Raw genomic sequence first — 26,419 nt, forward strand, 5'->3', positions numbered from 1 at the left:
CTGCCATGAGGGAGTTCCCTCTGTCAAGAGAGTTCAAACAGGACACTTGCTTTGAAGGTCTGCACCATGCTTGTGTCGAGTTACATGGTTGTAGAAATAGCTTGGCAGTGAAAACTAACATTAACTGCACTCTCTTATTTTGTGTGGCTGAACTGTAGGTACAGTCTGCCTCAAATCACGCTGCCCTGCTGGAATACAAGGATGAGTAGAGGTTAAATTTCCAACAAATCCCTCTCAACTTTACAAACCAAGAGCCAGAACAATCACAAAGGCAAAACATGCATCTCTTTCATGGTACTGTGGGCAGGGGGAAGGCTATACTCTCAAGAGCAATGTGAATGTGGATCTGTAGCAACCCAAACAGCAAAGAATATGTCCAAAAAAAGGAATGTCCAATCAAGGGGTCATGAATATATATACTTTAATCAAACAAACCATGCAAAGTAATAACTAACTAGAAAACACTGTAAAACCCCACCCCTGCAGAAAGAACATAGAATATGCAAAAGTAGAAAAGATGCAGCACTGGGGATAATGAGGCAGGGGGAGAAAAGGCAATTAAAATACCACCCTGTTCAAAAAGGATATTTTTTGAGGTTGCAAAAGGCATTATAAAGTTGCCTGTCCGGTCAGGGGGCAGATACCAGTCAATAATACCTTTGCAAATGTTTTAGTGGTTTGACGACGCTGAACCACACTTCGCAGCATCATTTGTGGGTTCTCTTTGGTTGGAGGAGGCAGCAGTCGGTGGTGAACTGGCGTCAAGTCTTGGTTGATCAGAAGGTAACTGCAGTCTCAAAACGTCTACTCAAGCTGTGTGGATCAGGCGGTGACCAGTTTCGGTTTGGTAGTCGAGGGTCAACTGTGGTCAAGGTGGTACAAGGATGTGCAGACAAGTCAATTCTGTGCAGAGGCTAAGAGGTTATGGTTCGGGAGACACCATGATCAGATTGACCGATTTACAGGAGTGGCGACAAAGAGGCTGGTGCTTTGGACAGAGACTCGAGAAATGCTGGGCATCTGAGTGTTGCTGCGGGGAATGGTGAAAACTAAAGACAGCATTGAAGGGTCCTGATAGTTTGTTCAGTGTTGAACAAACTCAAATCACGGCTTGCAGTGTATCTAATTTGAAAACAGGGAACTTAGCTGTTCGGGCTTCCAGGTGTTGTGAGTCCCACTACACGATCTCAAGAGCCAAGGTTAGTCTCTATATTGGGCTCCCAAACAAGGGGAGGCTGACACACACCTTTAGAGAGATCCATGATGAGGTTCTAGGCAATAAGGTGTTGGTAAAGATGCAGGCCTTGGACTATTAGCAGAGTTCAACCCATATGGTCCCTGGTTAGGGGACAGAGCTCACCTCTGCCTTGGAACACCTACCTTCACCTCACAACTGGAGGACTTTAGAAAGGACTGCTCTCTCAACAGGGTCCAACAAAAAATCTTCTACCATGGTTGTATTCCAGAGATGAGTCAAATAAGTGGTGTGTGACCCATTATTTTAAAGGCAAAATACCATAGGTGACTGGGGTAGCCTGACCCATGGGTCCAATCCATACTCTTGACATGAGTGGACGTTACCATACTAAAATCCCAACCAAAGTGCTTTTTGCTACTGGAAGTGGAGTGGAAAGGAAAGAGAGAGAGAGAAGCAGAGAGAAACAAGATGACAGAATCTTCGCCAAACTGTACAGATCTCTATCCGGCTACACTAACCCTGCCCCCTTGCCTTCTCAGTGGACTCAAAGGTCTATAGAAATGCAGTGCCCTGTTGTGAGATCTAGCCCTTTGCGACTGGTTGTGCCCTTTGATTCCTTTTCCCAGTCCAGCTTCCTGTGGAATGTCTGTACATAGCGAAAGGGTGTTACCAGCCCTTAAAAAGGAACAAAGAGAGGCAATCCCAAAAGCTACAGTCCTGACAGTGAGAAAGTGGAGCCTTGCCATGAACACATAACCCTTCCACTGTTGAACAGGGCCAAAGGGCGCTGACACATGCATGATAGCAATTTGATGTGGCTGGCATAGCTATGAGAGGTACTGGACTCCATACCCTAACTCAGGTATGGCTTATATTTACCATTTACCATGCTACCAGGACAGAGTTATGCAGTTTTTGGAAATGGGGTGCATATCTTAAATGCAGCCCCTTAGCTGCAGAGATGTGGCTGTCATTGTATCTGTCAAGAAAGGGTGGTGTTTATAAGCCCTTAAGAGCCATGTGAAGCTCCCCAAGCCCTTCCTCTGCCACCCCCACCCCCTCAAGCCAGGTAAGTCTATTGGGTAAGGTGAGTGGCCAATCCTGGGAGGGGATTGGGTATTTAACTAACTGTATGTGAATGGATGGATGTGGGTTAGTTTTGTGAGAACAGGAGGTGGTGGAGAATGTCCAAGAGACCAGAGTAGGCGAGAGAAAAGGATTGCAGAGGTTATTATATTGCGGGTATCTGAGCAGTGTTTGTGTGTGAGAGTGGAGAGTGTGAGGAGTAGAGGTAGAGTAGGTGAAGCACATTGGTAGTACTGGATGAGGTAGCAGTTGGGAGCAGAGATAGTAAGCAGCGGGAGCAGAGGCATAGCGCATAAGTGGAGCAAGCAGTAGAGTGGTAGTTGGTAGCAGAGGGTGATAGCGAGCACTAGTGAGTAGAAGCATCAGTAGACTAACAATACTAGTAGGAGAAAGTAAAGGTATTAAAGGGATAGAATTAATAACAGAGTAGGAAGAGTAGTAGAGGAAGAGTAGTAGGAGCGACAGGGAGTGGGAGAATAGGATCAGCTAGTGGTTAGAGCAGAGAGAGAGCGAGAAGTATTGCAAGTGTTCAGGAAGTAGAGTGGGAAGACGGAGGGAAGCAAAGATAACCGCAGAGGTAGATGTAGAGAGGTGGTTTGAGATAAGATGACTAGTGAGAACACTCATTAGAGGATTAGTAAGATCAAAGGGTGGAGGTGGAAAGGCAGAGTGAGAGATCAGAGGGTCAATAGTATGGTGGGAGGAGAGCATTTTTTAAGATCAGTGTAGAAAAGGGTCACAAGAGAATGGGTGTGAGAGACAGAAGAATGACACAGAGTGAAAAAGGACATCATCCCTAGCTCCCCAAGCCTACCAAGCAAGATAGGACAGGGAAAGCTTAAAAGGGCCCAAGGGAGGTTGCTAGCCACCAACTAAGGGAAACCACTTTCAACTTTAGTCAGAACATCAGACAATTAGGTGTCACTTTTGGCAAGTTAATTACATTCACGATCAGGGAAACCTGGATTAACAAGGAGCGAAAAGGCTGGTTAAGTCGAGATAGACAGGGACGGCCATAGTGCCAATTTCCCAAGAACATGCTTAAGTCACAATAAACACCCTTGGACTTACCTTTCGAGTAAGCGTGGTTATTTGTGGTGTCCGGGCCGTCCTGTCACTCAGGATAAGATATTCAAAACATCCAATCGGCCTAGCTATCTTCATCTGATGTATATCCCTTAATACATCCTAAAATGGCCGCCATTTTCATTGAACCAGATGACCAGCAAAAACACATTGGTTTAAAACCTGTCAAATATCCTGAGGCTTCAGTCCAAGGGTGTTGATGTGCTGAATTTGGTAGAAATGAAGTAATACAACTTTCCATCATAAATTCTGCATCTGATAGACAATGCTTTAAGTTATTGCACTTGTATTACTGCAACACCGTTATTTCCACTCACAGACTGCTAGTGCTCTTATATTGTTGTGAACTTGACACATTTTAGTAGCATTGCATAAGCGATTATTTTATAGCTTGGGCTGAGTTACCATATCAAATTCTTTTTTTTTATTTTTTTTTTATCAACCTAGAGTGAATGTATTTGAAGATGATAAAAAGTTGAAATGTATTAAAATTAAAATAAAAACATGTTGGAAGCATGGCTTTTTACAGGAATTTGATGTTCCTTTCTTTAATCTTTGTATCCTACCCAATATTAATCTATGAAAGGAGAGAAATTGGTTTGTAGTCCCACAGGTTTTTATAGCCATGACATTCTGTATTGACAGATTTCTAGACTAGTGGTTTTCTCAGAAAAGGGTTGGAAACATGTAGGTACGCTAGCAATATTGTGAAACCTTCCCCTATGCATATTGACCATCTCACTTAAATTGTTCACTTTGTTTAATGGGAATTGGTTACATTTTGTATAGGTTACCTACTTTCCGTCTACCGTTCCTCACTATCATTAAAGTATGGACTCGAGAAACCTTCCTGCAAGAGGCGTAATTGAAATTGAGTATAATTATGGCAGGGCAGCCCCATATCCTTGTGGAAACATGTACAAACAATTAAATAGCATCACATTTCGAAATGCATTGTTCAGATTGCCCATTTACTTTTTGGGAGATGGTCTTTTCTGGTATCTGTGCCATGTTACAGTTCCGTGGATTAATGTGGGTCAGATCTCCATGTCAGCCGCAGAGTTTAATATTCATTGCAGTAAGGCACTGACTTTATGGATAATGTGCTTATCATAATCAGTATGAACATGTATCAGCAATTATTGCTCTCAATTCTCTTCAGGGACCCAGATTCAAGCAGAAAATCCCAGTTCTCCATATCATTTTGATAATGTCCATGGGACATAGCTCCTGGTAAAGACCTACAGCCAAAGCAATGGCATGCTCTAAGCAAGGGTATTACCATGGGTGGCCACTGTTACTATACCAGCACAGCACATGCATGTGCATTGGCATTTGAAAAAGCAGGTTTCTGACAAAATGTCCAAAAACATGTGGGGAAAGATACAAAATAAGGAGGAAGAGCTCCGGGGGCTGGACACATGTGTCAGGGTGATAAGCTCACACACAGGTGAATGGGTAGTGAGGGGTGGCTTTGGCAGGGCAGAGGCAAATGGCGCAGGGATACAAGGGCCATTTTGGAGCAGGACCTTAAGGGACAAATAGTTGACTTTAGTGGGTAGCTATAGGAGAAAATGCACACAGTCGAGGAAGTTAATGGGTACAATGGTTGGTCAGGGGCTATAATAATGACATGGGAATAGTCATAAGATGGAACATGGTTCTCGGGAAAAGGGGCAGGATAAACTGTGGGGTGGTTCATGTCCTGTTCCAGGGTGATAAAGAGCAAATATACTCTAATTGACTGCAGATCTCTCTGAGCCGTATTTGATCATGTGTACAATAAATTGATGGGTTATGCCCTTCATTGCTCATAAACCATATCCTAAAGTGAATACGATTATCTGTTTGCCTAGGTTATTAGCTGTGTGAGAGCTGTGATACAACAGATAATTCACAGATAAAGTCCAGTGATTTAGTCTCAGTGTGGTCAATGCTACCAGTTATCATTGGGAATGAATGAGTGAATGAATGAATGAATGTTATTTTTACAATAATCCTACCTACATTGAAGCATCTCATACTATTTCCCCGAACACCAAATCTCACTCTAACTCTATGTACATGGGATGTGTTGTCTGATTACACCTATTTCAATCTTGCCCTTTTGTAAAGGTTAAAGAGATTCAGTTGTATTCCTTTGTTATTTTTTATAACCAGATGCTGGATGTGAGAGGACTCTAACGTCATCCTTATAAAAGTGGCCTCATTGCCAAAACCATACAAAAGCATAATCCCGCTCCTTAATTTCATCCAAAGAGCATGTTTCTTGGTGGTAACTATGTTCATACATGAACACTTTTGTAATGTTAACACTGTTAACACTCTTAGCCCTATACAGGCCTCCCGGATACAATATGAACTTTGCAGACACCCTCAACGACTCCTTATCAGCCAAACCATATTCGACATCTGTGCCTCACCATTTTAGGAAACTTCAACCTCTGGTATGTTTTTCCCTCCAACCCTATGGCCAATTCCCTCACCGACAACATGTAAGTCCTCAATTTGATCCAACTGATATCTCTCCCCACTCACATAGTAGGACACACCCTCAACAGTTTATTCAGCTCAACTGGCCTGATTCAGCCCTGCCAACCATCCTCTAATCTGGTCTCACCACTCTGCTATCTTATTCTCTCTTCTAACCCTGTCCCCCTCCCCTCCCTATTTTACCAGCCCCCCCTCTTCTACTTCTCCCTCCCCTATGGAATAAAATAATTACAAAACCCAATCTGGCCGATACCTTTCTATACTCACTTACGGCACTTTCACTCCATAAAGGACCACCCTCCATTGACCTATTTGATCACTGGCTCTCCATTGTACACATCCCTCTCACAACAATGAGACACATCTCTCAGAGATTAGGCCCCAATCCCAAGTGGTAAACACCCTCCCTCAAATCCCTTAAAACCTTCAAGCATTGCCTGTACCGGACTTGGAGGACCAACCCTACACTTCAAAACAAAACCTCCTATGCAAGACTGGCCAGGGCCTACAGTACTGAAATTAGAAAAGCCAAAAAACCTTCTATGGTAACCGAATATCCGACTCATGTAACCATAACAGAGAACTCCACATGATCACAGCAGAATTCAAGACACCGTGCTGTTCAACTCTCCACTCCCCTCATTCCCAATCACTCCGCGATGCACTCTGACCACTTTCACAACATCGCTATTTAACCACTCTCTTCCATTATTTCGAAAATAGCTTTGACTATTCTCCCATCTTCTCCTCCCCTACCTAGCCCCACCCCTCCTCTGCCAACTTTGCGGCCCTTTCCTCTTTCACTCATTTTTCCTGCCCTGAGTTCCTGATACTTCTATCACACAGCCACCCTCTGGTGCCCCTGGAGTTCCCTGTCTGCCCTCATTCCTTAAGAACATCCTAACTACCACCTGGGCAGGCAATGTTGCAAGGTCCATAATGAACCATTCTCTTTTTTCTGGATTCTTCCTGGAGGCCTTCAAACCCACACACATCCAGCCCCTTCTTAAGAAATCCTCTCTCGACCCCCTTCTTCCTCACAACTACCACCCTCTCTCAAAGACTTGTTTCATTACCAAACTCTTAGACCACACAGCTTACAAGCAGCTCTGCCTCTTCAGAGAATATAACTGCCTTCTTGACCCTGCCCAATCTGGATTCAAACCCCTTCACGGAACAGAATCCTCTCTTGTGTCCCTTTGGGAAAATGTAAAAAGAATAGCAGACTTGGAAGTCTGTGCTGCACTCATCCTCCATGACCAATCTGCTCCACTCACTAGACATACTCGAGTGCACTCTAATATGGATCTTGTCCTTCCTTGCCAACCAATCACAAATCATGCTCCTTCCCCCTTTCTCCTCCCATGTAGACTATGCCAACTCCCCCTATCTAGGTGCCCCAACGTATCAGGAAACTCAAACAAATTCCAACAACTGCAGCTAAACTTCTCCTTGCCCTCTCACCCAGAGAAGACATCACCCCAGCACTTAGAGTACTACACTGGCTTCCTATCAGCTGACTGGTGTCCTGGAAGGCCATATGCATCACACACCTCACCATCCACAATACTGGCCCAGAATTCCTCAAGGAAATGCTCACACACTGCCAACTCACCAGAAACCATAGATCTGGTTCTGCAGTCCTCGTGATCACCACTTGCAACTCCACCAGAATGGGAGGATCTGCCTTCTACGTCCAAGGCACCACTTCTGGAACTCCCTTCCATAACACTTCCACCGCAATGATGACTACCTCTCCTTCAGAAAGGTCCTCAACCTGAAGTTTCTTTGCTCCCCCCTCTCTCTCTCTTCACAGCACCATAAGCCTCTGTCACAATGTAAAGGTAAGGTAAAGTACAACTCTCAGAACAGTCGGGCCCACTCTAATTTGTTTAGCAACACCAAAGGCAAAGCACTGAGCGAGGCATCAAGGTATGTAGTCAGACACGACTCAGGGGAAACCAGCTGCAGTCATGTCAACCAACCCACACACATCCATACCCCACTCTAAAACACAAAGCATGACAGCCATCAGACTGCAGCTATGACCTAAAATCTGGTCTAGCTGGACACATAATGAATCTCCGACACTAGAATGTGACATTGTCCTATGACACATTTCGTTCAAGCTGGTCACATAGCGAATGTCTTGCACTCGCTAAATCTCCTGACCTCATCAGCACCCATCCATATGTCTGACCATCTTGGGTTGCTTAGTGGACCACTGCCATCCCACCCAACCCCTATCTCAGCCTAATGCACAGCTGCATTCTACTCCGTCCAACTATCTACATGCACCCATAAGCACATTGAGGCCTTATTAATGGGATAAAGGTGCTATATAAAAGACACACGTCTGATACTACTACTGTAAGGGATTGTTTTTCAACTTCATGATCATGTTGAATAAATATCGTGCAAAATGCATAGTTACCATAGTTGTTGTCGTAGAATATGATGAATTTGTGCCAAGCATATTCCGTGACGACTCTGGTCAGCACATCATTGAGATAGACTGGTGGTCGGACGGAGAGGGTGTAGTCATCAGTCCGGTCATTCCTGATGAGCCTGCAGCCACTTCTTGGAGTGCCTTCTGTGGAACGATGGATGAAGAGATGGGGTATATGCATGGCATCGGCCAGGGCCTGCAAAGACCCTGCTGATTCACATCCGATAGAGCTGACAAGGGCCAGAATGCCATGGTTCATCAGCTCGCAGGCTAAAAGAAAGGACAGAAAGAACAATGGCATTTGAGTTGGACATAGACAATATATTTGTAGGTTGGGTGCATGTTGTCCTAGCCCATAAGCAATAGCAATCAAGGAATGTTAACATAATAGCCCACTAGGAAGTGCAGTTTAGGTAGAAGCCATCCTTCATTGGCACACAACAGGAACTGAATTGGTTATAAGTGCTCACATAATCTAAATATCCTAATTGTATTAAAACAATAAAGGATGTATAGGCTGTACAGCGGTTTAAACATGTTTTCCGTAGTCCTGAAAGCGCATCATCATTCAACAGAGCAATGCTACCAATCATGGGGTCAAGCTTTAGCTCTACTCTATACATGGGTGTATGATACAATTGATCCCCCCCCCCTCCGACTTCCCCAGGGGACTAGACAAGAAAAAGTAAAATAGGAAGGATCCAGTATGATTGTAACAGCAATCCTGGTGGTCGACCTTGGTGTTTAAACGGATAACATCATTGTAAGAACACATGTAATACTGTGCGTGACACAAGGATCTGTGTAATGACAACTAAAGAACAATGATCACCAATGCACAAAAATTAATGAAGCACAGATGGCATATGTGCTGCACAATCTTCGGTATCCCCCATCTTCTCCCCTCCTGAAACATCCTTCTGCAGGAGAAGTGAAAAGATGGGGAGGTAGGAGAACAGAAGTAGGGTGCACTTTCTGCATTAAAGAGACTCTCATTCAGCACCCTCCCGCTTATAAACTTAACAAGTGGCTGGATGAGGACACCTTGGAAGAGAGGAGAATTAGTAGAAAATGAGCTGCCAGGAATGAACTTCCAATGAACATAGAGGGCAGCACAAGGGGGGGGGGCACTAAGGCAGAAGAGCCACCCTGGGCTGAGAAAAGACAAGATAGAGAAAGAAAATGGGGAGCTTAACAGTGAAATAGAGAGGAATAAAACACCCTTTCCAAAGTTTGATTGAACATGGCCCCAGTGTTTGCCAGAACATTCCTCAGTATAAAGCTGCTCCCGGGAGTTTTCTTTTTTTACTTTTTTGGTGTTGTTGGTGTTTCAAACCATTTGGTCTACTGCTGGTTTCATGTTTGAGGAGGTATTACACTTTGGAACACTCTACTGCTTTCTTGAGTTTTTAATGTATTTAGTTAATATTGAACATTCAGCACCTGATGCATGTTGCTGTTTTTTACTGTGTTCCTTTGGGTTCAAAATATGTTTCACACATGTATAAGGCCGAGAGGAGCATGCATTTGCTTGAAGGAGAGTGAGAGAGAGAGTGAAGGGGGATTGAATATGATGCAGAGAGACAGTGAGCGAGAAAGAGAGCGTGAGAGAAAGTGAGCGATTGAAGGTGATGAGAGAGAAAGAGAGAGAGAGAGACAGAGAGACAGAGAGACAGAGAGACAGAGAGAGAGAACTGATCTAACAGCGATATCGCAACAGGACACTGTGCAGACCCGAGACGAAAGGCAGATCACCAATTCTTTTACCGAGATGCAGGAGAACGGATCGTCAGGTCCCCTCCACCCTTCATGACAATTATGCCAAGTCCCACGGTACCTTCTTCTGATATTCTTTGCTGGTGCACCCGACTGTTTGGCCCAGCCCCCGACAAGCAGCATGAGCCATGTCTTTTATATTATACAACTGCTATACAGTATATATTATTTCGCAATAAAAGACACACCCCGACAAACTCCTCATCTTGAGAAATACCTGTGAGGGTTTAAACACGTGTCAGCTTATTCACTTATTCCTTAATTAAATCTTATGCGCTGAATATTTATTATAATCTCTGTGACTACTCATTAGGACAACCAGAGCAAGATATCCAGGTGCAACCCCCACTGATATAATTAGTGGCCATAACCACCAAAGAAACATATTGGTGTATTATGTACGGTGGCCATGCCAAAGGACGTGGCCACTGGGCATGGCCAAAGGCCATGGCTAGTAGGGTCCAAAGAAAGGTATTGGTGCAACATGGGGATTGGCCACGGCCTAAGGCCATGGCCACTTCTCATGGCTAAAGATCCTGGATAGTGGGCCCCATAGAAAGCTATTGCTACAACATGTGCAGTGGCCATTGCTAGACGGCCCCTAAGAAAACTATTGTTTAAAAATGTACAGTGGCCAAGGCTGACTGCCGTGACCACTGCTCATGGTGACGCCATGGCTAGTGGGTCCAAAGAAAGCTATTGATGCAAAGTCGACAGTGGCCATGGCCAAAAGGCCATGGCTAGTGGGCCCCAAAGAATGTTATTGGAGCAACGTGGACAGTGGCAAAGGCTGAATGTTGTGGTCACTGGCCATGACCAAAAGGCCATGGCTAGTGAGCCTCAAAGAAACCTATTGGTGCAACATGTACAGACTCCACAGCCGAAGTTCATGGCTAGAGGGCCTCACAAATTCCTATTGATGAAACATAGACAGTGGCCAAGGCTGAAGGGCAAGGCTAGAGGGACACAAAGAATGCTGTGAGTGCAACATGGACAGTGGACGAAGATGAAGGCCATTGCCGCTGGCCATGTATGAAGGCCTTGGCTAGTAAACCCCAAAGAACCCTACTGGTGTAGCATGTACAGCGGCCACAGCCGAAGGCCATGTCCAGTGGGCCCCAAAGAAAAGTATTGGCGCAACATTTACAGACTCCACAGCTGAAGTCCATGGCTAGAGGGCCTCAAAAATTGCTATTGGTGAAACATGAACAGTGGCCAAGGCTGAAGGGCAAGGCTAGAGGGCCCCAAAGAATGCTGTTGGTGCAACATGGACAGTGGCCAAAGCTGAAGGTGGTTGCCGCTGGCCATGTCTGAAGGCCCTGGCTAGTGAGCCCCAAAGAACCCTACTGGTGTACCATGTACAGTGGCCACAGCCAAATGCCATGTCTAGTGGGCCTCAAAGAAACATATTGGTGCAACATGTACTTTGGCCATGGCTAAAAGCCATGGCCAATGTTCATAGTGGAAGGACATGGCTAGTGGACCACAAAGAATACTATTGGTGTAACATGTACAGTGACCAAATCCAATGGCAGTGGACAATGGTCAAGGCCGAAGGCAACGGATATTGGGCACCAAAGAAAGCTATTGGTACAACATGGACTGTGGCCAAGGCAAACAACCATGGCTAGGGTGTCCGAAGAAACCTATTGCTGCAACAAGTGCAGTGCCACGGCCAAAAGCTATGGCTAATGGGCCCAAATAAACATATTGATTCAACATATAAAGTGGCCATGTGCGTCGGACGTGCCCACTTGTCATAACCGCAGGCCATGGCTAGTGGGCCATAAAGAAACCCAAGATATTTGTACGATAACATAATATGTAAATACTGTAGAAAAAAAAATAACATGACTAGACAGAACTAGATACATGTTGAATGCTGAGTATTATGAACATGTAAATGTACAGATTTACATGTTCTGCTGTACTTATAAAAATAATATATAAAGATATTGTTTTCTCAATGAGAAGAGTTTAAAAACACATGTAAAACAGAGTACACCACATTTAAATACTACTTAATTACAAGTATACAAACATTGATGTACTTTTGGACATGTAATTGGATTTATAGTACTTTCAGTTATTTCTTGTCTACATACATTTTTACTTTTTATTCCACTCAAACAGATGGCATGCCAAAGGAAACTCATCTTTACTTACTGCACTATTTGTGTTGTACTCGTTTGTGTATGCACTTCACATTGCGGACAATGCACTCAATTTTAAGAAAGTACAGCACAATAAAATGCACTTTGAAAACGTGTATTTATGTTATGTAAAGAGAATAGTCCTAATATGCAGAACAGAGAAACTTCCTATTACGTCATTGCATAATGGGCTGATATCAGCATTTCTTATGCAACGAATGCTCAGGCAATCAGTGGTTTTGCATGAATAACTTAACTGTTTTTGAAAATTATTTTGGTAACTGACAAACTGTGCCTCCTAGGAGGGGCTTAGGAGGGGTATAGTGTTTTATTTCACTATGAAAATATACTTTTGGAAGAATACATTCAGAAGACACGTTTCTAAGTTGTAGTAACTATAGTTGAGAGTCTGTTCATCAGATGCTGAAAACAAATCAGAATCATTCTATCAGCCCCGACCAATCGATGAATGAAATGTAGAGCTTAGCATTGTTGTAAAGAGTGTCGACGTAAAGATAACATGAAACACTTTGACCATGTATGAGGCAGTATATTTTTAGATGTATTTGCCTGGTAGATGGAGGTCTGCGTGCCCGATGATATAATAACATGCGCTTAAACATGAGTGCATTTTTTAACTTGATAAAGGCATCATTTTCAACTGATTTAGGATCAATCTCATGATTGTGTACATGCGTTTATGCTTAAATATGCTTAATATGGCAGCGGTGTGTGGTTGCTTTGAGCATTAATGACACTTCATTTTAAGACTACACATATGCATGTGTGTTAATTCGCTAAACTAATGCTAGTGTGTCAAGGTTTCTGAATGCAAGAAAGCGAGGATTAACATGGATGAAGATGTGTAAGAAAATTGGGAAATATTAATATTAAATTTCCATATGTGTCCAGAACACTGCCACAAGCAATTTCTTCTTTAATGCACCTTGAAATATCAATCAGTTTGTGCGGCATTACTGAAAGTACTCTTAATAATGTTGACATCTTAATTATTCACTGGAAAGGAGAAACTGAGCGGCCTTGTAATTAAAGCCAATATTAATCCAAGTTTGAGATGCAGCCCTGCCTCTGGAGAATAGTGGAGTGCAGATTCCCCCGGCACGCAATAGCATGCAGTCAGGGACGACCATGTGTGTAAAGCAGGAACAGTGCCATGCAATTACTCTACAATGGTGCTCCCTGCTGGGGTGAAATCATTTCCACGATTTGAAGTAGTTCTAATCTTCTGAATGTCACTTGGTATAATATCCACGGTGATGCAATCTGCCTAGCGTTTGATTCGAGCGCATGCAGAGGCACGCTGCACAACGCAAAGAAGCTATGTAGTGAGCGCTCTGCAATTACATGTAGATAGACCATCACTGTGCAGAGAATGATTACAAATTCTGGCAGTCACGGGAATGTCTCTGAACCTAAATGAGAGTGACAGGTTGAAAAGGTGTTATCATTGAAGTCCCTTCAGTGAATGGAGGTAGAATAGACCACACGTATTAGTGATAGAAATGGAATGGTGGCTGCTGGTGCCGAGATGTGTCATGGGCTTTGGCTAATCAATGAAACACACATCATGGCCTATGTTATTTATTGCAACACAAAAGAGATGATGGCTGGAAGGTATTCAATTCATCTTAACTTCTGGCATTGCGAACCATTACAAAAGGGGAAAGACCATATGCAAATCAGGCTTGGTCCCACCCCAAAAGGGGCAGTCCAGCCCAAACTGCTTGGTCACATCCCTTCTGCACAAGACCACAAGCATCCCCAAGCATGTTTCTGCCTTGTTGGGCCTCATCAGTGAGGAGTAGCTTGGGTCTCTAGGCCCAGCATGCACGGGACCCACGCCTGGGCATACCTGTCCCACTCTGGGTGACTAAAGCAAAACAAAATAGGTGATGGCTGCAAGGTTTTGAATTGATCTTGACCTCTGGCATTGTTCTATGCAACATTCCAGACCCTCCTACTTCGGCTGCCAAGCCATTAAAAAGAGGGGAAAGATCATATTCAAATCAGGCTTGGTCCCACCCAAAAGGGGTAGTCCAGCCCAAACTGCTTTGTCCCATTATAAACTGTTATTTATTGACCATTCATAGAGGATTCATATGAGAAAACAACTAAATAATATTTTATATTTAAGGAAGCATCTAGGGGATGGTGAGGCAGCATTCAACTCTGCTTATGTTTTGGACCCAACATCCCATCAGCCCTAGCCAGCGTAGTCAATGGTGAGGGAAGCCGGAGCTTTAACGCAGAACATCTGGGGAGATGCGGGCTGCAAAAGCCTGCACTAGGGAGTGGAAGGGGAAAAGAGGGCTCAGGATTCGCTAGTTCTGCTCGTGCTCCTTGCGGCACACTAGGCTCTCGTCGGTATCTTTGACCACGCACATACATTCTGAACCTGCGACAGCCCTGATTGGTGATGCCTTGATTATGATAGATTCCCAATGTCGCGGCAATGACTGCCCGGGCCTTGGACTTCCAAAAGCCTCATAGGAATGGGCTGTGGTGCTGTACAATGAAAAATACATGATTGAAAGATCAAAATAGACCTCAAAGCCCCAAGGAATGTCGGCCAACACATTTTATAAGACCTAATAGTTTTGGAAACTAAACTGAAACAACAAAACATGGCTTCCAGGAAATTAGGCAATAGAACTGAAATGCCGTGGAAATGTTTTACAAGAAGAAAATGCACAACAATTTTGGAAGCGTAAAGGTCAACTAACAGTCAGAATGGTGTTAAACACCAGCAGGTGCAGAAGGGAAACTAAGAGCCAGTCACAGACAAGCAGACTCACCTAGAATGCACTCCTATGCACCACACTCTACCCTACTCTACTATGACACTCCAATTGGTACTTTCAGCTCTTCATCAGTGCACTAAAAATGCGCCTGAAATCTGATTAGAAAAAGAAGAAAAAATCTCCCACTACCTCCATGTATGCCTGGATGTGTTTCAGATATATCAGCACATCATGACATCCTTCTTTCAGTATCAAAATATTACATACCATTTCATAAAATTGATACTCATCTGTTAATTACAATGAATAAAAACACAAATCAATGACCTAATGCATAGAGACAGTTAATTGCAAAAATCCATACAAGACAATTCACGTTTCCCTCCTTCTCCTACCAGTTGCGCACACTATCTTGTGACACTTATATCCACTACTATATATTCCAAGCATCATTTCTCACTGCTATTATTTTCAGCGTAGGCACATGGATGTCAACCGGTTGCCACCACAATTTCAAATGCTACCCCGACAGCGTTCCTGGGTTCCCCTGTTTCAGAGGTAGCAGGGGCAGCATCAAGCATGGCGTCCGTTCTGTATTTCCTTGTCTGTCGCTTAGAACCCTCAGCAGCCCCCTCATGGCATGGGGCGTGGGGGGTGATTGACAGGGCTGAGATCTTTTATTTCCAGCATCAAGGCAGCAGCACCATGTGGTTTGTGATGTTATGTGAGCTCTTAGAGAAGAAGGGCGGTGCTCAGCAGTAGACACCCCATGTGTTCCAGCACTGCACACTGCTCCTGTGCTGCACTGCATGCCAGGGGGAGCACTCCTACATTATGGGCTCCCCGTGGAAATGGGTGGAGGTACTAGACAGTGTGACTGAGTGCCATGCTCTCACCAACCATGTGTGGCAGCCTATGCCCACCTGTGTGCGGATTTCTGACCGTCGGTCACCTCAGATTTTCAGTAGAGCATTTGTCCTCGAAACAGACATAGGGCCTCATTACGGGTATGGAGCTACCCATGCCCTAAGGGCATGGCTGCCTCCATACCGTGCTCCAGTACCGGGTTCCTCCAATGAGGATTTACCGGGCTATTCCAACCATGGAGGACCCGGTAATTCCTCATTGGAAAAAACATTCCCCATTCCCATTTGAGCCCCCATAATGGGTTATTAGCTCCTTGGTCCCCTTGCAGGACCCGTAAAGGATGCCTGGTTTTACCAGACGTCTGTTCCAGGTCCCGCAAGGGAGCCTCGTAATAGGTGCTCCCGTAATGAAGGGTGCCGGTCCCGTACCGGCACCCTTCATTACGGGAGCGCCATGGTTATAATGAGGCCCTATAGAACGTTGCTATTTCTACACTGAGCAGCTCCACACTAAAAGCACTTTGAATTTCTATTGTGTGCGCGCCCGTGCTAAAACAAAGGGCATGATTGATGGAATTTCTTGCACTTTGCAGTGCCAAGTCAGTGCAAAGTCATTCTGTACTGCAAAAATGAATTTGCAATGAAAAAATACACTTTGCGCAGTTCCATGAATCAGGGTTTGTGTCAGCGGTGCAAAGTCACTTTTTAGCCGCGCAAAGCCACTTTGAACCGTGCAAAAAATTCCATGAATCAGGCCCATAGTATTTATTCTAACTGTGCCGCCTCAGGAATCTTGCTAGTACTGTATCAAGTTTATATGCGTTTGTGTTAGTTAAAATAAGTATCTGTCTATCTAGGGCGCACCCAGGGCAGAACAAGTATTTATTTAATTCATGCATTTATTTAATTTCTTGCACAATAGTCACCCAGAGCTCTATTTTAAAAATGCCCTGGTTATGGAGAAAAGCCTTCACCTATGTTTTAGTAAGATGATGCTGATTGGGCAACGCTAAAATGGTGACACCATCTAATGCTGTGTGTGCTTTAGGGTAGGGGCCTGAATAACTTATTTTGATGGGCGATGTGTCATCGTAGATCCGCTTCCCGTATGTAAGACTGTGACAATCAAACATATCCAAGTGCAGAAAAAGACATGCAGGGTTATGTGTTTACGGTGAATACATTTGATGGTGTTTATAATATTTGCCCACCTATGAGTTGTATTGAGTGCAGACATGCACACATGCACACGCATGACTAAACTACAGATTTCTATATTTTTTTTGTAAAGTGTTTAGTCAAAATCAAGGAGTGGGTAAATATGCAGGTCATGTGATGGACTCACGAGGCATCCTTGTTCAGGAGGCTTCACAAAGCCTCACTCTGAACCCGTGTGAGCCATCAAATGACACAATCCAACCACTAGACAGATTGATCTGTGGAAAACACACCAAAGCAATGCATGTTTGGCTCAAAAACGCACACAAAACGTAACATTGGTAACAGAGTCGAACGTATCGGTCCTTGACAATGGGGTGAGAGAATGTGAATTGTAGACCAGTTGCCTGATTTACAGAGCATTTTCCAATGGGTATTTCCCATTCAAAACGCTTTTGTAAATCAGGCCCAAGTGGTTTTGGGAAAGGTGGAAACATAAACGAGGACAGGGCAGAATAACATAGGAATGCTATGGTGGAGGAAGTGTTAAATTAACATAACATAACCCATGCAACATAACATTATGTTAGGTTTATGTTACGAATACAAGACAGAATAAAATAGTAACGTTATGTTGGAGAAAGTGCTGAATTAAGGCTCGAGGGGTGACAGAAAAGTGCTATGGGGTTGTCTGTGAGGGTAGGAAAACAGGGAAACAGGGAAACAGGGTGATGGCATGACATAAAGCGTCGGGAATCATGTTGTTTGGAAATGAGGGAGGCTTTGAAATGGGATTTCAATAGTGGTAGAGTTGGAGTTGTATGGAGAGAGAGATGAAGAGCATTCCAGAGTAGCGGAGCGAGGTGAGGGAGAGAGCGGGAACGAGAGGGAGAGCAGGAGGCTTGAGTAGTGGCAAGGAGGTGAGCTGAGGATGATCGTAACGAGCGAGTGGGGAGTAGGGAGTGGGGTGAACAGATGGGTAAGGTGCGTCAAGTTCATGCATAGTTTTGAAGATGATGAGAAATTGTTTATGTTTAGCTTTTTGTTTCATTGATATCCAGCCAATCTGGGGACGGGCAGAGGCAGTAGAAAGTGAGAAAAGTTGAAAAGTGTGTGGCCCGCAAAGTTTAGGATTATGTCCAGAGGTGAAGTTGGGAAGGCCATAGAGGAGACTGGCACAGTAGTCAGTTCTAAAAAGGACCAAAGATGAGATTTGCTATTAGCAGTATTGAAAGGGAAACTATGATGGATAATACGCTTAAGTCTGGAAATCACATTGGTAAAGGGAGTAGTTTCAGGTAAAGCCAATCCGAGCAGGGGCAAAAATAAAAAGCCCTCAACAACAAGGAATGCATTCTCCGAGGTGAAATCTACCCTCTACACATGAATGCCTGCCCCAGTTGTCCATGCTACAAAAAGGTCTACGGTCATGGGGGAGGCTATGGAGTTTCCCCCCTCAAGGATGTTCACAGAATTGATAAACTCCTGCCTGTTACAAAGAGAATGAAACCTGTTCCATACAGGATCCTTTTCTCTTCTTATTGGGTGGGCAAGTGCTGTGATACGTGTTAGATCTTGTTCAATATTTCTTAGGCGGCTCACAACATGCATGGTGTACATCAGGCACTGTACAATATCTTATTAGGTGTCCAGTCATACTTTTGAATGAATACTTTCGACATGCAAAAGTTCCGAATGCAAAGCATCGAAAAAAAAAAGTTTCAAATACATTTCTTTTTCATTTTATGGGTTTTATTTTAGTTTCGTGTAAACAAAAAGTATTTTTTAAAAAGAAAACAGGTTGGTTGTGTGGCAACTCCCCCCCCCCCCCCCCCCCGTTAAAAAAAATAATTTAAAAAAGCATTCAAAACTTTTTTTTCAATGTTTTTGTGTCGGAACTTTTGTATTTCGGAAGTTTTACTTTCGAAACTATCACTACGAACCTCCTATTATGCTCAATTTCTTCATTTAGAAACAGGGACGACGATATTCCAATTACAGCTACTTTGCTGAGCACAACCTGAGTAATGCCCTTTGACAAACATGAAAGGAAATTAAATAAATGAACTCGTACCGTGAACAATAATATAAATGGGGTTGCGGCACTGTGCGGCTCGGGAACACATTTTGAAATGAAGATTGATTAAAGGAAGTGACTTCAGAGCAAAGTTTGCGTAAACATATGTTGATTTCCATTCTTCAGTAATTGTGCAGTGACCAAGGGATTGCTTAGATCTTCCAGGCATTACAAAAGCTGGCAGCAATAAATATGAGCTGAGCTGCAAAATACCTTTGTTCACCAATTCGTGTTATTGGTTGCATTTCATAACTATGCACTTTTAATCTACACAGGCACTCGTTTAATAATCAGATACGTCTGGGAAAATGGATGCCAAAGTCCTTGCGGCAACCTCTATAGCCCTACCAGAGCCTGTGATGGGGACCCCTCTGTCGAGACTATACAGGTGGATTGGGGACGCGCGGAGCTCGGGGAAGCCAGCAGCTGCGCGATGCAACCCCTGGAGATGGTGTATGAGGATCCTCAGACCTCACACAACCTCCTGTCTGTCCCCCACCACACACACTACAGGCACGACCTCGGGGAAATGTCTCATTAATAGCCCACCAGGAGATGTTCTTCTTGAGGGAAGGAGTCTCACAGTAACACAATCTCAAGGGACAGTCTCTAGCAGGCGGCCCTTGGCTAGGGGCTTAGCATCACTGCAGCCTGCAACAGACTCAAGGTGAGGGGGCGAGACAATACTATCCAAGACAACCCAGAGCGCGCGAGAGCCGCATCTTCATGACCCCACCCGGGTAAGAGTTTATGGAGACACCGAGGGCAAGGAGGGCTGTTTCCCTTGCACAGCTGTTGCAGAGGTGGAATATAAAATCCCCAGGCAGAAGGTGCATTAATGTTCAGTGGAGTGCAGGAGTGGGCAGCACAATGGGAACCCATGGATGAGGTCCCACCGAGATAATGTGTGGAGCTAGAGGTTAATGTTTACAGTCTGACAACCCTTTCTCAGTGAATGCAACACTGCTTCAAAACAACCGAAAGAAACAAACCAATGTGCATTTTGAACACTCGAAGCAACCTGGATTTATCGCCCGAAAATATTGGAATCTAGTCTCAAAGCAGAAAATATACTACTGCAACTGAATGTGGTTAAAAACTAATATCCATCGGGTGTGGTAGCATAACAATCACATCACAGGATCAATAGCTGCAGGTTATAATCTCACCATGAAATTATTCATTAGAACATATTCGATAAGTGGCAGCATTGCCTCCCCCAGACCTTAAAAAATGACCCGACATTCACCCATTCAAATCATCCCTAAAGTTCCACCTCCAGCACCTCAGAGGGCACCCACCCTCTGGCACAACACAACTCCCCTGACTGATGTCGTCATCGTTTATATCAATCGACTTGTTGCCATTTACCCGCACCTTCCATCCATGAGCATTGCAGTGGATGTCCTACTCACGTTCTGTCCCTGGTAGAGTTATGGCTCCAATGGTAATTACTTCTTTCATATGGCACATAATCTCGACATTTACCAGCCCACTGCTTGATATTCTGTGTTTCATTGTGAGACACATGCCTCTGTAATGCATTCACATACTTCAGGTATGGGTCTTGGATTATACTCAAGGTGTCAACTGAAACCTCAAGACCAGCATTATGAGCACAAGAGTACAATTATAAAAACAAGGAGAGGGACTCGTGATACGAGTTTACCATTTTGTTTTTTCCAAACATTCTGGCCCTCATTCCGAGTTTGGAGGCAGCCATGCCTCCAAAATCGGTCCGACTCCGGCCTGGTGAAGGGAGTAATTACCGGTCCAGTCCGAGGACGGTGGGACCGGTAATTCCCCATTCACCAGATCCATTCCCCATTCCCATTTGAGCCCCTATAGGGCTCAATGGGAAGGGGGAAGGCGGCAATAACGGTATTACAAATTGCGGTACCGTTATTTGCTCCCTGGTCCTTTTGCGGCTCCCGCTAAGGCCGCCTGGTAAAACCAGGCAGCCTTAACCAGGCGGCCTTAACGGGACCCGCAAAGGGACCTCGTAGTAGAGCGCAAAGGGATTACCGGCACCGGTGTCATTACCGGTGCCCGGTATCCCTTTGCGCCCACCTTGTAATGAGGGCCTCTATGCTCTTCCTCACATGCCAAGGGATTGAGACAGTAACCCAGGCTGAGGTCATGAGGTGAAAAAGAACAGGAAATTCTCCATGGAGTGGAATTTCCTATGTTCAAATTGGACATGCATAGTCCATGGGGAGATAATAAAGATATTGGCCCTATTGTGTTTAAATGAGGTTTTAATGTTTAAGCAAAAAATGCATTTCTTCCAAATAGTGGTTTTTTTTCGTATTTCCTCATTTCTGTCCTCTTCGTTGGTTTCAAGTTTTTTTTCTTCATTTTTTTTCTCACATCTTATCCTTAAGGTTTATTATTTGAAGGAGTCACTCACGCTGCAGATCCTGCTTCCTCATGCGTCTGTGATCTGTTTTTGAATGGGGGCATTATCTTAGAGCTGAGGCCCCGACCTGCCATTGTGTCACGTTTGGGGCACCCATATTAGGCCTTTCCTCTTACTACTTTCGAACACTAGACACTGCTGCAGTTGTTTTATGCACATGTAAAGTGATGTACATGTAGAAGAGATTCCCCCACATGGCACACCCAGGAAAATACTGTTGAATACAACTTGAATTGTCAAATATGGTGTCCTAGGATGGAATATAGTTGCCTATAGTCTCTACTTAACATGGAACAATGTGGACACAGATACATGATTTCATTTTGAATCGCACAATATTTCCAACATCTCTATTTCTAAATAATTCCAGAGAGGGCTTAGATTTCAGGGAGGCAAGAGAAAATTATCAGAGGTTAGTGCTTAGGAGTTTATCAGATATTACTTTAGGAAAATCAAGAAAAAGTATGTCACTTACAGAATGTTTGAATACATTGTAGAGAAGACAAATAAATTGAAGTACTGAAGATGAGTCATAGGAGACTCGAAACACATTGGGCCTAATTACGGGTCTGGCGGTAACCCTGCTGGTGCTACCGGTAGGTTGCCGCCGGACCAGTAAAAAATGACTGGCGCCTGACTTCCCGGTGCCAACGGCCTATTCCAAGTTCGCCAGCCGGTGAAGTCAGGCGCCGGTAATTTCGAAACGGGAGCACCGTCACCACTGCTATCGGTGCCGGTACTCCTGTGAAAACTCTACGGGCAGGTACAGTCCCGCCCGGCAAGTCCGACCTGCTGGGTGGGAGGGCACCTGCCCAGCAGAGTTGTAGTGTGTCGGTCCGTGAAAAAACAGTGCTGGTAGGCTTAAGGGCATTGTTGTTTCCGGACTGGCACACTTAGAATGAGGCCCATTGATTTATTTATTTTTCATGTCAAAGTTGAAATTAACATAACAGATAAAGAAAACCGTTCAACTGTTTTTATTCAAAATGTGAATAAAGAAATTGAAACAAATGTGCTTATATGGGGATTTATATTTTCTTAACAGATATTAATTACTGTTTGTAGTTAATACACTATGTGAAATTGTGCAAATTTAAATAAACCTTCTTGCTAAGTTTCCCAGTTCCATGTGTGAGACCTTGTACCGGTACAGGCTCAACAATTCTGCATGGAACAGGGAAACTTGGCAGCTATGAATAAATAGTAAAATTCACGTTACCGTATCCTTTGTGTGTGATGTACACAACACATCTTTTCTGTGGGATGTATCAGCACATTCATCCAAGCACTGCAACATCACTGTGCATTGCTGGCAGCAGAAATATCATAATGGCCACTGGAAAGCATGCTGCTCACCAGAAATCACCAGAAAATGTGCAGTGAAAACCTGAAAAATAGGCCACCATCCACTTTTGCCTATCTTAGTGAGCACAGGAGATCACTGACAAAAACCACCAACCGGCTACCCACAAAGTAGCCTGAAACCACTTGGAAATAGCAATGCTGAATGAAAAAGAAACACAGAGCTGTTTGAAAATCCGTTTTCTTGATTGTCAAAAATGTGCTAAAATCATGGCTCACAAAACCACCAAAAAGATCCAACCTTCTTGTTGGGTGTTCCAAATTACTCTACTGCAAGAATCCACATCAATACAATATCAGCCAGAATCATATGCTATCAGAGCAAAATCCCCTTTTAAAGATACTGATGGAAAGACAGCCGTCAAAAATGTCTGTAATACCGTTGCTCACCTCTACCAGAAAGCAAGCGTTTTAAAACCATGTGTGTAAAGTTGAAATATTGAACCCAAACTATGCCAAAAGAAGAGAATTCCATCAAAATGCCATATAGAGTGCCACACATTGATGTAATATGGAAAAAGACTGGATTTAAAGATATGCTGCTTATTTTAAATGTATTTTTATTTACAAGGAACTATGTTGCAATTGACAAGAAGGTAATCTGATTTAGTTAAAACTCCAAAAGGCTTGCTTCCCCTGAGAAACCTTCACACCTTGGGCCTTCCCACCAAAAGGGAGGCTGTCGCATGGACATGTTAATCAGATGGGGAGGGGATTTTCTCTGCTGGCAGGAGAAAGGGACAATAGAGTCGTTCAACTGAATAGGGAATGCTAATTTCGGGTTTGACTGACCTCAAACTGCTAGTAGGAAGCAAGACATGTGACCCTCTTAGTCAGCTAGCGGTAGTAGTCGGAGACAAACCATTGTGTGAATTGAATTGAAAGCAAATGTATGTTTTATAAAAATGCTTATAACAAATTGTACCAAGCTGACAAAAATGGGAAACTTTGAGGTTCTTAAAATGAAAAATTCCCTCACGATTTAAGACTAAGCTGGACGCTGTGTGATGTTCTGAGACCAAACCCCGGAATTTATTAATATTGCAGCTGCAGTGTTTGCACTATGAACATAATAAATTACAGAGATGTGCTCGGATGGAGTGTGTATGCCTGTGTAAAATTGGGTGCAGAACCAATATTCGGAAACCCACCATAAGCGCGAATAAGTGGTCATTTCTGAACCCAAGCTCGTAGGAACATGGGACTTGAACAGAGACATGCCTTAATTAATCTGTGATGTGTATGTGTATTATGAACAACTTGTGTATCTGGGAAATATGTTTTTTGGGAAAAAATGATTTTCTATGTAAAAGCAAAGGGTAGCGATTTCAGTTAAGCCATAAAACACAGCATCACTCTGACACATATGACACACTGCTCCTGTCTCAAATCAGGGAACAGGAGATTCTCTGACCTATCAGGCTCCTTAGAGGGTTGAGCATAGAGAGTCACCCTCCACTTTGGAAACACATAAATAGGGACGGCTGAGACCCAGAGACACACACTTTTTTCCACTCATCATCCGATTTCTTGGCGCAGCACACTGCAGGACTCCAGAACTTAAACTCCAGATAGATCCAGACTCCAGACTCCAGATAGCTCCAGACCAAACTCTAGAACCCAAATTCTAGTACCTTGAAGCAGAGAGGCCTAACCCACAAGCTGAACCCTTTTCAGCAGGCTTCAGAATCTTTTGCAAACCTGATTCTAACCCCTAAACATCCACAGGGCCTAACCAAACCATTCAACAGCCTGGCTGAGCTGTGTTGCTTCTAGCTGAGAACCCTGTGCTAGAACCAAGATCCAGACCCAGAGAGAGCAGTGCTGTAACCCAGAACCTGTCCAATCCAGTCCGAGAGACCGAGCAGACCAGAGGCTGTGCTGTGAGCAGAACCCAGTGCCTGAGGCATGTCCGGTGGCGAGTGCAGCCAAACCCTTGACCAGATCTTTGACGAGGCCCATTCCATTCCATCCCAAAGCCTCGGAGTGATTATTTAGTCTAGAACTGTACATAGTCATCTCTTAGTTTAAAGTAATCATATTCAATCCCTTTCAACCTGTCCAGAACTGCATTATAGAATCTTGTGTCTATCCTAAATTCTTCTCTCCTCCACATAATTCTTGATAATTGTAGCAATAATCATCTCTGCGCTGATATTTTCTGAAGAGGGACAGGTGTTTTGACGGACGGAGATCAGAGCGGTGGCGCCACGGTTCTGGTGGCTGCCCGTTGAATGTCTTGCTTCTTCATAGCTCCTTATTATAAATCCATATTGATTCCTACTCTTTAAAGCGCAATCTGTCATTTCTGAAATCTTGACTTTGTTTCTGAAGAATCTACTTTCACAAAAACATCTGTAACTTTTGAACCACACATCCCAGAAACGTAATTTAACTGTCATTTTGAAGCTAAGATCCTAAGCTTTCTAACAAACCCAATTCCTTAAAGGTTTATCCGTAATCGCGATTCACGCACGTGGAAAACTTGCCGTGAATTGCCATTTAGCTCCATTTCAACACATGCCAAAATAGCTGTTTCTTGTTTGCAACTGCTGAGATTTGTATTCCATCTGATAATCATTCATGAATCATTGCTAGTGTTGACCTGAGCCAATCCAAAGTAACTATCACTTATCCCGAATCTCCATTAGTGAATTAAAATCATTTTAGCATATTTTCCCTTTCATGACAATCACATTCAAAAGTATTTCTGCCTATTTTAAAATCATTCCTGTGTCTCTCTAACCTTGCTTGGGGGAACTAGAATTGAACTGCATTATTGATTGTATTCTTGAAACCTGTATGCCCTCATTTCCATCTCTCATGTTGCATAATAGTGGGGGGAGTGAGTAGTCACAGGGGAAAAAGTGACCATATTATCTTTTGATTGAAATCCTATTAAGTTTATTTCTGTGTTGTATTCTTTCCTATCATTGCATTTCCTTGAATCATGTTAAGTATTCCCTGCTACCTTATCCTTCCTATTCCTACTCCTAAGTGATTAAAGAGATTGTTGATTTTGTAATATTACCCATTGTTCATTACCGTCCGTATTCATAAGTGTGCCATTCAGATATTATTTTGTTAATAAAACTGATATATATATATATATATATATGTATATATATATATATATATATATATATATTGTTTAATTCTTCAAATAAACCTTTTAATTTGCAAAACACACCTACGTCTTGGCTCAGTGAGGTCAGGAGGATTCTAAGAGAGGGGCGTTATATAAGAGTTCATCATCCAGATTTAAAGAACTTTGACATAAAAATATATAAATAAGGGCTTCCATTGGGCATCCCATAATAAGCATTGATTTAGTTGGAGTGCTGGATTGAAGTCACTTACATTTCTAATGCTGGTTAACACCACTGGTATTGTGGAAAGAGCTGAGTTGAATAGATGTGATGTCCTACCTCTTCCCAGGAAGCCAGAAACTGATGACAAACTCTGTGTCCAAAATATATTGGCAAAAGTTTCTGTCTGCTTTGTTGCAATCACAGCATGAAGAGAATTTTAGAT

At 43.5% G+C, this 26,419-nt stretch overlaps 1 protein-coding gene across 2 annotated transcripts in view; it reads right to left on the minus strand.

Moving 5' to 3' along the window:
- Positions 1–26,419, minus strand: part of GRID2 (glutamate ionotropic receptor delta type subunit 2) — a 2,892,146-nt gene that overhangs the window by 1,578,231 nt on the left and 1,287,496 nt on the right. For both annotated transcript variants that reach the window (XM_069630564.1, XM_069630565.1), the window contains exon 3: positions 8,298–8,582. In XM_069630564.1, coding sequence (XP_069486665.1) covers positions 8,298–8,582 — 285 coding nt within the window. The remainder of the gene's footprint in view (positions 1–8,297; positions 8,583–26,419) is intronic.

The sequence above is a fragment of the Ambystoma mexicanum genome, chromosome 6q (genome assembly GCF_040938575.1).
Source record: "Ambystoma mexicanum isolate Mex_15411 chromosome 6q, UKY_AmexF1_1, whole genome shotgun sequence".
NCBI classification, from domain to species: domain Eukaryota; kingdom Metazoa; phylum Chordata; class Amphibia; order Caudata; family Ambystomatidae; genus Ambystoma; species Ambystoma mexicanum.